This window comes from Poecilia reticulata, chromosome 3, assembly GCF_904066995.2.
Source record: "Poecilia reticulata chromosome 3, P_reticulata-male-v2, whole genome shotgun sequence".
Lineage (NCBI taxonomy): Eukaryota > Metazoa > Chordata > Actinopteri > Cyprinodontiformes > Poeciliidae > Poecilia > Poecilia reticulata.
Window position 1 is genome coordinate 32,822,716 of NC_088832.1, and position 16,480 is coordinate 32,839,195.

Sequence of the window (16,480 nt, forward strand, 5' to 3'; positions counted from 1 at the left end):
AAAGCAAGGCAGTGGGAATGTGTCCCGGTATTAAATGCGTTTTATTTGTACCTCCCAGAAGCTGTCGGAGCTGCCGAGGTCGCTGACGTCTCCGTTGGAAGACATGTTGGGGTCGGCCCTGCAGCACGGAATGATGGCGGCGGCACACGAGACTGCACAGAACGAAAGGGATTCACAGATTCAAAAGCAGCACAACATCACCTGGGAAGAGGACTCCAATGCTGAGCCTCAGCCTTTAAACAGTAAAAACTTTAAAAACAGAAGATCAACCTGAAAGAAACCGTCAAAAAGCTCCAAATTGAACATCTAACCAGCAGATTGGAAAGTGACTTTTTTGGTACAATCAATACAAGCAGTTTAAAGCTCCTCAATTAAGGTGGACATAACTGTCAACAAATTGCTGTGATCCAATATTCCTAGAAAGTTCCTTGCATTCACATTAACCACAAATTTCAATGTATTTCTAATTTGACAGGCAAAAACAAAGTGGTAAATTACTGAAAAAAATAAAATAATGATTATGTTTTATATGGTGTATGTCTCCAACAGAGGACTTAAGATCATTTCAAAACAAATCTATGCCACAGAGTTCAGATTTTTATTTGTTAAAATGGTAGTAATGCGTAATTTTCCCGTTGTTTTGGAGCGACGCCTATTTGCGGCATTAATTTTCCTCGATGCCGATTGGCTGCAACCCACACTGCAAAAACACCAACTCTTACCAAGCATTTTTGGTCTCGTTTCCAGTGCAAACATCTCAATACACGTGAAATAAAACAAAACTAACTGAGGTATATTTGGCGTTTAAACCATTAAAGGCATTTTTAAAAGGGATCTTAAGTATTTGTTTATTTCTGCAAAAACCAGAAGAGAGTCGCCACACAGACTCTCAAAGCTCATCGTTTGTATGATGGTACAACTGGTGCCTTTGACTGACGCTAATCCTAATCTAATCCCTGCTCAGAACACAATCCTTTTGGAAGAAGTAGCATTTCTGTTTCTGTTCATTTTCCTTGTGGCTTTAAGCTTCAGTAAATATCTGTGTCTGTAGGAAAACCCAGAAGCAGCATTCAGCCTCTATGCACCACAAATCTGGACCAAACCTCCAGAAAACAGCCGAAACACAGAGTTTTTTAAAATTAATTTATTTAGAGTTGCTTTTAACAATAATAATGGAGCATTGATAAACATATTTGATGTGTATGGGTGATGCATAATGTAATGTCTTATTAGTTTTGATAATAGTTGACAAGCTTTGGACACAAATTAGCCAAGACAAACCGCTAATCTGAGCTAGTTAGCTTTAAAAACAAATGATCTAAAACCAACTCTTAGGTTTCTTCAGGGTCGCTGTAATTCAGTTACAAGAGCCGTTTCCTGCCAACGCCATCTACAATAAGTCTTTGAACAATCTGAATTGATGCTAGTTACAACATTTAATTTCCCTTTGGGATCAAATTATCTGCGGCCAACGGTTAAGATGAGCTAGCCGTCTTGGAAAACAAATTAACCGAGGCCGACATCAGTTAGCTGGCTGAACAGAGTCCCGACTTCAATCCTTTCAAATTGATCAATTCCAATTTTCAGTTGGTGCAGGAAGTTAATCTGCAGCAATTTACTCAATTATAGAAACAACAAATGTTCCCAGTCTGTCTGTTTCTCTTCTTAAAGCTACTGTCTGAGGTGAATAGTTTTCGCATGAGATTGTGTTCTGCAAGGCTCAACTTGACTTCCCGGTTGTTTCACAACGCTCCCTCTCACTGTAAATGGCTGCGTCGGTGCAGGGAGCAGGCCTCGGTGCAGCAGCGTAACCTTGGTGAGGATCTGCAGGGAGCGAAGCGCCGGCGGCTGTAAATAAACGCGGATGCTCCTCATGAGTTCTGCTACGACAACAAAAGCAGTCGGCAGCAGAAAGAATGTGGCACCACAAGCGAGAACCCGTGACTCATGGGCAATCATAGGTGTGTCTGTATCTGCGGAGACATGTGACGTCTAAGATTATCCCTAAAAGCTCAGGCTGCACATATCAGAGACGGAGGGTAAACCTCACAGACCCACGGCCCAGTGGGTGTTTTTCCACAGATGGGTGTAAAATTTGCCAACAGCTGCAGAGACCTCTCCCTGCAACGTGCTGCAGCCTGACGATGAGCTACTGGCTCCACCGTGGGCCGCTAATCGAGCGTTAAAACTCATTCACAACCACTGGAAGACATTACAAATCATCATCATTATGCAACAGTGGGTATGTTTGTATTAATAGCAACTGAATTAAACGGAGCTAGAAAAACAGGACTGAGCAAATCAGAGCTATTAGACTTTTAAAAAGGTGTGGGAGTCTAAATTGACTGCTGTTCTCATTTTTAGTCAAGCAGGTTTTGTTTAGGTGACTTTAAATCAACCGAGGCCGACAGCTAATCTGATCTGGGTAGCTAACTCAGATTATTTGTTTGCTTCAGCTAATTTGTTATCAAAGTGTAGCTAGTTCATCTCAACGGTTGGCCTCAGCTCATTTGTATTCAAAGATGGCAAAATCAGATTAGCTTTTTGCTTGAGCTAATTTGTATTCAAAGCTAGCTAGGTTTAGATTAGCTGTTGAACTCAGCTAATTTTTATTAAAGCTAGCCAAGTCCAGGTAGTTGTTGGCATCAGCTAATTTGTATTGCAAGCTATTTTGTATTCATAGCTAGCCAACTCCAAGTAGTTGTTTGCCTAAGATCATTTGTATTCAAAGCGGGCTGGCTTAGAGTAACTGTTGGCCTTCGCTAATTTGTTTTCAAAGCTGGCTAGCTTGGATTAGCTGTTGACTTCAGTTGTATTGCAAAATTAGCTATCACTGGGTAGTTGTTGGCATCAGCTAATTTGTGTTGAAAGCTAGCTAGATAAGATTAGCTATTGTGCTCAACTAGATTGTATTCAAAGCTAGCCAACTCTGGGTAGCTTGCCTCAGATAATCTGCATGCGAAGCTAGCTAGCTCATGTTAGGTTTAAAATCCTCTTTTCAGAAGAAAAGGAAGTTTCCTTTTCAGTTTGAAATCAAGATCCCAGAGTCTGGAGGAAAACGGACATCAAGTCTGTGATCAAAGCTGCCTGGGTTTCCTCTCCACCTCAGCAGAACCACAGGCAGATCTCCATGCTACGCTGCATTGATGCAGTAACTCGTGCAAAAGAATCAGAAAAACTACGTACAGTCTTTATTCATGTAAAACATGTTCAAACATACCAACACATGGATTGGTGTTTGAATTTGGGCTTCATCATGGAGGATTCCTCCAACAGAAAGCAACACAAACGAGGCGCTGATCTCAGATTTTCCAGAGAAAATCTGAATCTGAAATATTTTCTAAGAAACCAGATGAGCAATCTGTGGAATATGAATGAGAAACATGCCTGAGGTTGTCAACAAACATCTCTGAATCGGATTAAACACAAAGAAGAAACTAAATAATATATGAAAATGTATCCAGTCTTTTTGCAAAAGTTCAGATTTTCTTAAAATTAAGACATAAAATAGTGGCTCTTAAAAGTTGCAGCTCTAAACGAGTTTCATTTAGCTGGTCCAGGGGGGAAATGGCTCTTTGGAGGTTGCAGATTCTTTAATTAGAAAACAAGTTGCATGAAATCAAACTCCATGTTGGCTGAGAAACTAAAATAACTAGTGACTCACATGTAGCTGCAACATCTGAGACCAACAACCTTCAAAAGCTGAAGTAGCGACACTCAAATGTTATTTTTCTAAACTGAAAACATTTTTTCTTTAAAAGTTTTTCCATTCATAAATGCTGTAAAAGTTGGTTTCCTACAAAAACACATCAAGTGCAGAAAATCCTTGATTGGGCCACAGATAGGAAACATCAACAAGACGCTCAATTTATCTGATTCTTTATCAACTAACAAGGTATTGATTAACTGATAGGAAGGCGGATAAACAGACTCAATTGTTTAGTTTTTTGTGGAATAAATGTTTACTAATCGGTTGTTTCTGTCACATCAAACCCAAAACAGATGAAGGACTTTAGACATTAAACCAAAGTTTAAATCCTGTCCGTCATGGAAACTTAAAAAAATAAAGTCCCAAGTTCCCATTCAAAGTTTTATCATTTTTAATTCTTGTTTTCTTCTGACATCAACATGATTGATAAAACTTAATTTTGGGTTTTAAAACAAAAAGGAAAACAGGAAATGTAGATGTCCACTTTTAAAGCTCGTCTTAAAACCCATTTATTTTATCAATCAATCAAATTTTATTTGTATAGCATTTCAGCAGCAAGGCATTTTAAAGAGCTTCACATGATTAAAATAAAAACAGCATGTGACATTGAATAAACAGTTAGAAAGACAAAGAGAATTAAAAAAAGAGGTAAAAAGATAAACATTAAAACCCGCACCCCTCGACTTCAGTTAAACGTCTCACACCTCAGAGTTTTAGTTAAAACGCCATTTAACAAAGATTCTCACACCTCAGAGTTTTAGTTAAAATGCCATTAAACAAAGATTCTCACACCTCAGAGTTTTAGTTAAAACGCCATTTAACAAAGATTCTCACACCTCAGAGTTTTAGTTAAAACGCCATTTAACAAAGATTCTCACACCTCAGAGTTTTAGTTAAAATGCCATTAAACAAAGATTCTCACACCTCAGAGTTTTAGTTAAAATGCCATTTAACAAGGATTCTCACACCTCAGAGTTTTAGTTAAAACGCCATTTAACAAGGATTCTCACACCTCAGAGTTTTAGTTAAAACGCCATTTAACAAGGATTCTCACACCTCAGAGTTTTAGTTAAAACGCCATTTAACAAGGATTCTCACACCTCAGAGTTTTAGTTAAAACGCCATTTAACAAAGATTCTCACACCTCAGAGTTTTAGTTAAAACGCCATTTAACAAGGATTCTCACACCTCAGAGTTTTAGTTAAAACGCCATTTAACAAGGATTCTCACACCTCTAAAAATAGATTCGTTTAACTGGGATGTTTTCTGGGGGGGCTTTAACTACAGTTAATAACTAGATGAAAAGTAAAGATTAAAACATTAAAACATCAAAGCTGTACTCTAAACCTAATTTAGTCATAAGCAATTCTAAACAGGTGGGTTTTAAGTTGATATTTAAAGGCTCTCAGTGTTTCAGCTGTTTTACAGTTTTCTGGAAGTTTGTTCCAAATTTGTGGTGCGTAGAAACTGAATGCCGCTTCTCCATGTTTAGTTCTGGTTCAGGGGAACCAGAACTAAACTCCTATTTTACTTGGCTTTCAACTCCAGCGGGATCTAGTTTTAAATTGTATGTTTGTTTCTAAACTGCAAGAGTTTTTATTTTTTATCGTTATGTTGTGTTTTAATGTACAGCACTTTGTATCAGCTGTGGTTGTTTTAAAGTGCTTTATAAATAAAGTTGGTTTGGAAATCTAAAGAGACGGATGTTCCAGAAATTTCATGCATTTTTCTGGAGATGCCGAGACGAAAACGTTTCGTTTTTGACTTTACAACCTAATTATGGAATAAAACTCCAGTTTTGTTCTTCCACACAGTTTAATTATTCAGAACAGTTAATATTCACACTTCTGCAGATGTAACAATGAAAGGTCCATCAACAAGTCGTATAAAAACCATGAGGACAATGCTAATGCTAGGCTAACACGTCAGCTAACAACTCTCTTTGTGAAGCAAATTAGCCTTTAAGTTTGTTTTTATTTCACAGAAAACAAAATATTTGTAATTAATGAAAATTACAAATACATTTCTGAAACTTGCACAAACATTTGAGAGTCGAGGCAACAACCTCATCTGCAAGAGCCTGATACACTGCAAAAACAAAATCTTACCAAGTATTATTGGTCTAGTTTGTAGTGACAATATTTTAGCACACTTAAAATAAGAAAAACTAACTCAGAAGAAACTTTTGAGCAAAATATAGGAGCTTGTTTTAGCTAAATAATTCCTTAATATTGACAAAAATGTACTTATACCACTGGCAGATTATTTCACTTTCAACACGGGAAAATGTTTTTCTACGAGTGAAATAATGGACCAGTGGAACCAAAACATTAAACTTTTGCTTAAAACAAGATCCTATATCTTTCTGAACATGCGAGATAGTTCACTTGAAATAAGACAAAACTAACTAGACAAAATACAACTAGACAAAAATACTTGGCAAAATTTAGTTTTTGCAGTGTAATTACTAACCTACAGTTGAGCCAACAAATGTTGGTAATAAAAAAAATAAAAGCAGAAACATGAATTTGAGTTTGTACTTTTTGTGTCATAACACTGCAAAACACTTAAAAAAAAGTTACTTGTAAGCGAGTTTTATCTAATTTAAAAAGTAAAAACAAGAAACTGGACCAAAAATACTCGATATTTGGCGTTTTTTCAGTTCTGCGTTGAATCTACGGAATAATTGTTACGGTAATTTTTAAACCACCGCCGATCAGAAGAGCAAAGAGGATCAGAACCGATTCCGGGTCACAATCTGGAGTGCAACCGGCTGAGGCGAGAGAGAAAGCTGGGCAGACGGAGATTCTTGTTGCTTTATTGAAAAGTGGGTCAGACCAGTGAGGAGGAGGAAGAGGAAGAGGAGGGCGCGACGGACTGGACCTCATAAGCTCCGGTGTCAAAACTCGCCACCATTAATCTGATTAGCGTAAACGAACGTCTCCCCTGCCCGAAAGCTGCGCTGCATTCCAGAAAAGGCTTCAGTATTTACAGATACGGCGACCCGGAGGCTTAAAAATACCCAGAAGTGCAAACAGCAGATGGAACCCGTTTGCTGCCGCCAACAGAACCAGCTGTGGAGCTCGTGAAATTAGAGGCTCCACGTCTGAGGAGGGATGATTGCCGGTGGCAAAAAATACTCCAAACTGAACCCTAAACTCAGGCTTCGCTCTAATCCGACAAGAGTGACTGAAGCCGAACATGGAAAACATTTAATCACAACCAGAGCAGGCGATAAATTATCAGAGGTTATCGCGATAAACGATAGTATCGGTATTACTGATAATGCAACATTCTGATAGATCAATGAACATCAAATTCTCTAACTGGAAGACATTTTAAATATCCAAAATAAATAAATAACGAATTATGAAAACACCAAACTGAAGATTTATCATCCAGATTTTGGCAGAAAGAGAAAAAATGCTAAATCATGCAAATGGGAATTATTGAGCTAATTTTAATTTATTGCAACGGGTCTACACTGCACAAACAAAATATTTCCAACTATTTTTGGTCCAGTTTCTGACAGAAATGTCTTATTACACTTAAAATAAATAAACTAACAAGATCTAGGAGCTTATTTGGAGACAATTATTCCTTAATATTGATCAAAAAGGATTTATACGACTGGCAGATTATTATTATTATTATTATATTCACTTATAACACGGGAAAATATCCAAGATATTTGACTAGAAATGCACTAAAACTACTTGGTAACATTTTGTGTTTTTGCAGCGAGAGAGTAACTCACCACTGACTGATTAAGCTGTGATTGCTTAATAATGTGGTTTTTAAACAGAACTGAAAACTCAAAGTGTGAGCTGCCCCTCCCCCACCTGCTGCTGCTGCTCACAGCAAATCAACAGGCTGAACGAAACAATTCAAACTTTTTCCTCCGCAGCTGAAAACGACAAATCAAACCGTTTGGAGAGATTTCTGGACAAAAGTATCTCCAGCAGTTCCAAAACTGCTCAACATGATGCTGCCACCGCCGTACTTTGCATTTGGGAAAGTGACTTAACACTTGCTCATTAATGCTAAAAATGAACGTCAGCATTTTGATGGCTTCTTCCTGCCTGGACGGCCTTTCAGCCAGAATCGACACAGGACGAGTTTCTCTAAGCAAATTCTGGCAGTTTGTCACAAAGTATTTTGCTTTTTTTCTGGGGTTGATGTGCCTAATTATGCTAATTTCCCTGAACTAATGCTGGTTGTTTTCAACCTAAATTAAAGTCTGACTATAACAGGAAAAGTTGTATTCAAACATAGATGCCTCTTGAGTGCAGGTCTTAAAAAGACGCGTACTTACAGGTGTACTTGCAGAGAAAATGACAAAGTGCTTTATAATCTAGAGTTAAGAGTTTGCTGATTAACAAACGGCGTGCTAGCATCACGGTTTGTCTTGGCAGATCGACAGGTGAGTCACTTTAAAAGTAAACCAGCTTAAAACTGAAAATAAACGTCTGTTACCCCCAGAACAGGTTCTAGTTATGATGCCGCAGAGGTTAAGTCAGGAAAAACAAAAGGCACGTTGTTTGAAAACTGTAGCTGTGCGAGAGGTTAAATAGTTCACATTTCTCAAAGCTACACAGACTCAGAATTACAGTCCCTTCAAAATTATTCACATTTTGTTATGTTAAAAACAACTTTCAATGATAAATCAAGACATTGGAGATGCTTTTCTTCAGCATTGACAGAATCTGGTCGAAATTAGTCATATGAATAAATGGAGATAAATAAATACAGGATAAATGTAGGATTGGGCAATATGGCTAAAGAACTTATTACAATAATTACCGACTAGTTTTCGTTTCAAACATCTGAAATATTGCCAACCTGGTGGCTTTTATCCACAGTTAATGCCACAACGTTGGTTTCCATTTTTCAGCAGTTTTGAGGCACAGTGGGGAAACTTGAAACTGCTGCGTCAGTTATACTCAGCAGGTTGTTGCTAGGCAACCAAAGTTTGGGGGAGGGGGGGGGACTTGAAACTGTTACCAACCAGGTTGTTGCTAGGCAACCAAAGAGTGAGTGAGAGTTGATTCCCCCGTGAGTGAAGGTTGGGAATGCTGTGCGGTTCTGGATCGAAGTTCAGTGAATATTCTATCAGCTGTGTGATCTATTGATATTGACGACCAATCCATCGCGATATATCTTATTGATTTATTGTCCAGTCTTGGATAAATGTAGAAGAAAACCTGTTAAAGGTTGGAAAACTCTCCATAACTGCGCTATATTTAGGTATTGAACTCACATAGCTGTTTAATAAAAACAAATAACTCCACCATATTGGTTTAAAAAAAATTGTATGAAAGGATTTTCATTGTACATATGACAAGTACTCATCCACATGAACACGCCAATCTGCCCCTGGACTTTGTTTTTAACATGCCAGACCCATAGGGGGCTGAGCAGCACAAAGCTAAAACCAATGTAGGCCAATCAGATCGCTTCAAAACAACCACGACTTCCTCTTACGACGTAAACATGGCGCCAGGAGATTCATTTGTGTGGACAGATATGTAGGTTGAACTACTTTTAAACACCGTATTAGAATATAAATATAACACGTCAGGGTGCTGTGGTGGCACAGGGGCAAAGCACAACCCATGTATTGAGGCCTTTGTTCTCATGCCGGTGGTCGCAGGTTCGATTCCCAGCCTGGTGACATTTGCCACATGTCTTCCCCATCTCTCATAACACTCGTTCCTGTCGAACTACTTTCAAATAAAGGCCACTAGAGCCAACAAAACCAAAAATATATATATATACTGCTCAAAAAAATAAAGGGAACACTTAAACAACACAATATAACTCCAAGTAAATCAAACTTCTGTGAAATCAAACTGTCCACTTAGGAAGCAACACTGATTGACAACAGGGACCCTCGTCAGGACAGTTTGATTTCACAGAAGTTTGATTTACTTGGAGTTATATTGTGTTTAAGTGTTCCCTTTATTTTTTTGAGCAGTGTATATATAACATGTCCACCATTTGCCACCAGTTTCCCATCTACACACACAGAGTTCTCTCAAATCTCCACTTTCATAAATAATCGTTTTAGTGACATAAAACTGAATTTTTGTGTGGATGAAAGGCCAAAATGCATAAACATGTTTTTGTTTTCCCAGATACCTGGCTATGTGTGGATGTGTATGGACTATGTATGGAGAGCTATGTGTGGACTAGGTCTTGATCCATCACTTTGGATCTCCAACAAATACATCCAAGTTTGTGGTCAGAAAGTGACAAAAATAATTTTTGTAAGGAACAAGACGACCATAAGATGCACCTTGTTAGATTTAAAACATCACATATAAATAAAACAAGTAGAAATAAACATTAGACATGCAACACAAACGTTAGCATGCTGTAGCCAAGTGGAGCAGGACTTACCTTATCAGAGACGAAAATACAAATGGACAGATGTCCAAACAGAAGACGGCCCGTTTCTCCAGCAGCCTGAGAGGCAAAGCGGTCGGGACAGAAGGAGGAAGAGTCCACAGAGGCAGCGGAGGGAAAACAGAGAGGGTTGTTAGCGAAGCAGCAAGCGGTTAGATTAGCCCAAAAGGAGCCGCTGCTTTATGGCCCGGTGCCGGCTGGAGGGTGGCACATTCTGGGAGGCCGAGCGAAATACCACACATGAAGCCTGGAGCGGAAACTTAATGAAGCAGTCAGAGAGCGGCGGAGCTTAGCAGCAGAGGTCAGAGCGGCTAGCTCACGCCTCTGGTACGGCAAACCTGCAGGAAGACCACTTCAGGTTGGAAGGAGAGAGAGTCAGTTATTTTTTATTAAAGCGTTCACCAAAAACAGATTAAAAGCCAGAACTGCAACTAGTTACATTTACTTGGCTCACTCTTCTTTTTGGGAGTATTTTTACTACACTTTTTACTTTTACTTTATTTATTATGAAGCATTCCTACTTTTACTTGAGTAAACTTTTGGATTTTCTACCCACTGAATTAAAAACTAAACATGTTTTAACGAAAAGTTCAGACACAGACCTGCAGTTTGTTAGTTTCAAAAGTTTTTCATTGAAAGAAACTGATTTGGAAAATGTTTTTGCCCGATTGTTATTTTTGTTACTTATATGAATTACTGTCATTTAAGTCCTTAAAATACCGAAATTTCAACTTAACTTTGTTTTGATTCGTCTGATGATGTAATTTTTAAATATTAAATGATTGATAATTTGATCAGCACTTGACTAGTTGGCATGTTTGTCTTTCAAACAGCTTTATAAAACAAGAAAATAGAAAAAAAAAAACAAAAGCATGACTGCTGATTTAATTGAAGTGAACTTTAAATAAATAAAAAGTTCCTTCCCATCAGAGCAAAACAACACACACATCTGTCAAAAGGACAATTGCATTAATGAACATTTCACTTTTGTCCACAGATCAGTGAAGCTCAACTGAGTTGTTCTGCCTGCAGCCCGGCGCCGACAGCGAATCAAACAAGAGAAGAAGAAAACGCAGCCGACTCAGCACAGTCCATGAAATTTACTCCGCCTTCTTCGCGCACGCACACACACACACACACACACACACACACACACACACACGTTCCTGAAGCTCATCTCTGGCCAGAATCTCATCACTGGAGCCACTGTGGGCCGGTACCGCCTCCGGCCCGGATAGACTCAACCTGCTGCGGCTGCCAGAGATTAGAGCGGCTCCTGAACAGACATGAGATTTTAACCCTCACACTGCAAAAAAAAAAGTCTAAACAAGTATTTCCGTCTAGTTTCTGGTACAAATATCTTAGAACGCTTGAAATAAGACAAACTTACAAGCAACTTTTCAGCAAGAGAGCTTGCTTTAAGTCAATAATTCTTTAATATTGATGAAACAGTACTATTATTTAACTTAAAGCAAGACATGCAAGTGAAATGAACTTCCAGTGAAACTAGAAATTTTTCATCATTATTAAGGAATTATTGACTTAAGTTCTTATATTTTGCTAAAAAGTTGCATGCAAGTTTGTACTAAGATATTTTCACTAGAAACTAGACTAAAAATGCTCGATAAGATTTTGTGTTTTTGGTAGAACCGGTAGTGCCGGCACTCTGCTCGGGTTGCTAGGGAACGGGGCTGGGCTCTGCTCGGGTTGCTAGGTAACGGGGCTGGGCTCTGCTCGGGTTGCTAGGTAACGGGGCTGGGCTCTGCTCGGGTTGCTAGGTAACGGGGCTGAGCTCTGCTCGGGTTGCTAGGTAACGGGGCTGGGCTCTGCTCGGGTTGCTAGGTAACGGGGCTGGGCTCTGCTCGGGTTGCTAGGTAACGGGGCTGGGCTCTGCTCGGGTTGCTAGGTAACGGGGCTGGGCTCTGCTCGGGTTGCTAGGTAACGGGGCTGGGCTCTGCTCGGGTTGCTAGGTAACGGCGCAGTGCCTGTTGAACATGACGCAACAATCTGGAGGTTTTTTTAAACAGTTCATTTTCCACACAATAAAAAAAACATGAATTTATTGCCAATATTAAGGAATTATTGGCTTAAAACAATCTGCTGTATTTTGCTGAAAAGTTACTTAAATGTTTTCCAAGACATTTTCAATAGAAACTAAACCAAAAATACATGGTAAGATTTTGCAGTATAACAGAAGAAGGTATAAAGAGCATCATATTGGAATAAGAGCTGAAATTATTAAAAATGATCAATTGATTACTGAAATAATTTTGTAATCGGTTAATAATTAATTAGAGTATACAGACTCAAAGGCAATTTGCTGAAAGAACATCAGAGCAGCTTTTTTTTATCCGATTAATAGTCAGAATAAAATAATCGATACTGGCAGCCCTGATTTGAATGTCATTCCATCTTTAAACATGAAAAACAAAAACCTGTGCAGTTTTTATCTGCATGCAAAATTACTGTCAGATTGTTGCACACTGGTTTGTTTACGGCATGTTTCAAATAAAATGCAAATTTCACAATGAAATGAAATATCTTCCTGCCAACAGGATAACAGGATTTTTAATGTTTTGAAGCAACAGAAACATCAGATGATCTGATAAAAAAAAGAGCATAAAACCTGTTAAATGTTCGTACTGAATAAGTTCATGTTTGGATTTAAAGTGAAGCCTAAATCAGGGGTGTCCAAAGTGCGGTTCAGGGGCCAGTTGTGGCCCTTGGATTGCTTTTGTGTGGTCCAAAACTGCAATTGGAAAATGATAGAAGTTCGTCCCATTGATGCAGACAAATGATGTCCAACATAATTTTCTAACAGAAAAATGTAAAGTACAACAAAGTATTTGTCTTTTTATACCCAGGTTTTAACAAAAGGTACAACCAAGTTTATCCAGAACTTTAATGAAAAGCCAACTTTGCACCACTCAAATCAGCTTTTATTATTTTTCACACTTGGTTAAATATAGCAAAAATTTTGATAGAAAGAGACCCAAATCCTGATCGTATTACTGAAAATAAATCTATTCAGTCAAGCTGAAAAGAAACTGAAGGATTTATTACAGAATCTACGGTTTGAGCCTTAAAAAACTTTAGATTTCAGCCAAAAAACAAGGAAACATGAGAGACCCAAAAGTTAGAGATTTAAGAAAAAAAGGTTGAGATTTTGAAATTAGTGCCTTAAATTTTTTTACAAAAAAAAAAAACTCAAATATTTCTGACATTAATCACAAAATTTCTGAGTGTTTGGCAGAAATTTACTCCCCATTTACAATATGATACACTGTTGTAAAAATCCCGTTCACGTTTTGGGTTTGATTTTAGGTTTTTTGCTCAGTGGCTACTTTGGAGTCGACAATTTTGGCCCACGTGGCAAAAAGTTTGGACACCCCTGCTTTGAATCTATACAACAACTATGTTGAGTTGAACTTTAACCCGTTTTCTCAGTTAGCTTCATAACTGTGGCAAATGATGCAACTGTTAAAGGCCACAAATCACGATGGAGAACAACAACAAACACACAGAAAGCCTTTCTCCAGCCGTTAGCAGAATAAATCCCTCGGAGATTTAAAAAGATCTGCGGCGGCACAAAGCCTTCCAGGTTTTTTTTTAGCTCATTGTTTTTATTTTCAGGAGGTTCGCTGAGCCTCTTTGCTCACATCAACAACCCTAAAAATAAATCTGGAGCTCCCAGGGTTGGCGTTGCTCCTCGTTCTGCTCTGTAACACAGCAGAGAGCTGTCAGACAGAGACTTATCAATGTTTACATTTTGTTTTAATCCATCTGCCTACAGATTAATAACCCATAAAGCCCCTCAGTGTCTTTGTAAATCTGCATTGCATCAGCTGAACCCGCTGCAGCCCCCCAGCGCAGAGTATTGACGGCTGTGTCTGAAGCTACAGCGCCATCCGCCATATTGATTCTCCTCTGTCACATAAATGCTGACGGGGCGACTGAAGAGACGACCATCGATCCCTGAACTTAAAAAAAAAAGACGAGCGAGCTTCAGCCTGAAGATTTATTGCCAAATGTGGGTTTTTTTGTCTATAAGCAACAGACGGAGCTTAAATAAAAATGGTTAAAGGGACATTCTGTCAAAATTTTCACCACATCTGAATAAAAATTTCTGCTTTGGATGCAAAAACGATACTTAATTTTAATAGTTTGCCTTCCTATGAGAGACAAAATCTTCTGTAAAGTTGATTGCAGATGCACATTTTGGTTTGAATGTTCAAGCATCCACAAAAGAAATATTGTTATTGCATTCAGGCAATGAGTTTTAATTTTTAAATGCAGTTTTACAGTATAAAAAAGACTTACTTGGATAAATGAAACAGCAAAATGTGCCATTTTTTAATCTGATTAATCGATTAAATAATTATTTGACACCCTAAATTTATATTTTAAACTCAAGATTTGTTGCTAAATGTGTTTTTTTTTTGTGTGTGTACAAGAAACAACTAGAACTTAAATAAAAATACTTAAAGGGAAATTCCTGACAAAGTTTGCACCGGATTTGACTTAAAATTTCTGTTTTGGATGCACAAACGTTTGGATAGTTTTGAATCAGAGCCAATTTAGTGGAGTTCCTGTGTGACACAAAACAACCAAATGAAAACTTGTGCAAAGTGAAATAACCTTCACATCAACAATTTAAAACTAAATTAGTGTTAAAATGGAGGTCTAATCAAATTTGTAGATTAAAAAATAATAATCAAGCAGAGCTCTTTTCTGGAAATGCATCAATCCTTCCAAAAATCCGGAACAGCAAATTACCAGAAGTTGCATCTTTCCAACTAATGTGCATATTTTGTTCTTTGCTATATAAAAACTACATTAAAAGAGTATAAATGACTAAACAGCCGCAGCAAAAACCTGCTCGACTCAATTTAGAGGTAAAAACGTCAAACTGTGTGTTTAAAGTAAGAGGAAAGAGCATGCAAAATATTAGATACTTTCAAATTAAGTTTTTCAGCTCAGTTATCAGATCAGGTGATTTTTAGAGGTGATTTAATCAGATTAAAGATTTTTCTCTTTGGTTTTGTTGGATCTATAAGTCAAAGTTCAACCAAAACTTGTTTTAAATTTGGTCGATGTTGAGTTGGGATTTTTTTTTTCTTCCACAAAAAATATCCAGGTGCTTCTGTCCCACCCTGAAGAAAAATAAATACTGCCAACTCTGCTTTGTGGTAATTTGAGTTGAGATCACAAGAGACAAGAATGGACCTGATCAGTCGACATTAATCAAAGAAATTTACTTCTTACCCTGTTAAAAACGTGTTTAAAACTTATTTAAAATCTGTTCTTCTGTTTGCTGGAGATGAAATGAACACAGTTAATACCATTAGAAGCAAGTATTTTATATAAAACAATGTGAATAATGATAAAAAAAGGTGCAAACTTTAAAAGAGCTTGATACACTGCCTTATGTGATGTCATCAGAACGTGGACACATTTTCGGGTCATTTATACACATTGATTAATGTTTTTATGTTTTAAAAAAGCAAAAACAAACAAATGCGGATCTTGACATGTTTTATAGGTAATCAACTGCATCTAGAAAGAGTCTGGACAGTTTTCTATCAGAGTCATACTGGCAGCTTTAAAATGCGACTTTCTGAAAGGTTTTGTTTTGAGGTTTTTCAACTTTCAGACTCCAAACTAAAACACAAGAGGAGCAATGAGGGGAAAAGCCATATGCAGATATCCAGGTGAGAAGGCTTACCTGTTTAACTCCGCGCTGGCGGAACAAACCAAACTGAATCCTCCACCAGCCTCAATCTCTTCTTATTTAGCCGTGAAACGTCGATATTCGCCTCAAAGCTCGCCGCCTGGCTTCTGAATTCACACCTCCACAAACTGCGACATCCTGCAGGTTTTACTCCGAGACAGTCGGCCCCCTTCAGCCATTTATGCCGACCTCAAACCTCCTGATCCGGCGACAAAACTGCGGAGTTTTCCTCTTCGCTCCGGTTTAAAATAGAAAAAAAGTCAAATTTTATGCTTCCTACGGAGATAAAAGAGTAAAAGAAGTTTGTTTTCGTCGCAGGGGGAATTAAATGTTGCTTCCCCCGCTGATATTGAGCGTCTTCCCCCTCCGAGCCTGCTGGCGATTCTGTAATCAGATGCTGCTCACCACAATAACCATTCATCCTATTACAGAGCTTAACCCTTCACTGACTGCTGCAGGGCTTAATGCTGCCTTACAGGACCGTAGGAATTTTCACTTCTTGAGCATTGTTTTTAATTACAGAGGGACAAAAATATTTGATATAATAAGGTTTCACTTCACAAAAATATAATCTCCAAATAACTAATTTAAGTGCAATCAAACCATAGTCATTTTCATGTTCATGTGTATGG

General features: G+C 38.1%; 1 protein-coding gene across 2 annotated transcripts in view; it reads right to left on the reverse strand.

Annotated features, from left to right (window-relative positions):
* Positions 1-16,261, reverse strand: part of pacsin3 (protein kinase C and casein kinase substrate in neurons 3) — a 32,699-nt gene extending 16,438 nt beyond the window's left edge. Inside the window, exons 1-3 of one of the 2 annotated variants that reach the window (XM_008405994.3) lie at positions 15,843-16,261; positions 10,112-10,177; positions 52-152 (exon numbers count right to left, since the gene is read on the reverse strand). In XM_008405994.3, coding sequence (XP_008404216.2) covers positions 52-105 — 54 coding nt within the window. In that variant the 5' untranslated portion in view covers positions 106-152; positions 10,112-10,177; positions 15,843-16,261. The remainder of the gene's footprint in view (positions 1-51; positions 153-10,111; positions 10,178-15,842) is intronic. The other variant, XM_008405995.3, reaches the window with a different exon arrangement.
* Positions 16,262-16,480: the final 219 nt, after the last annotated feature.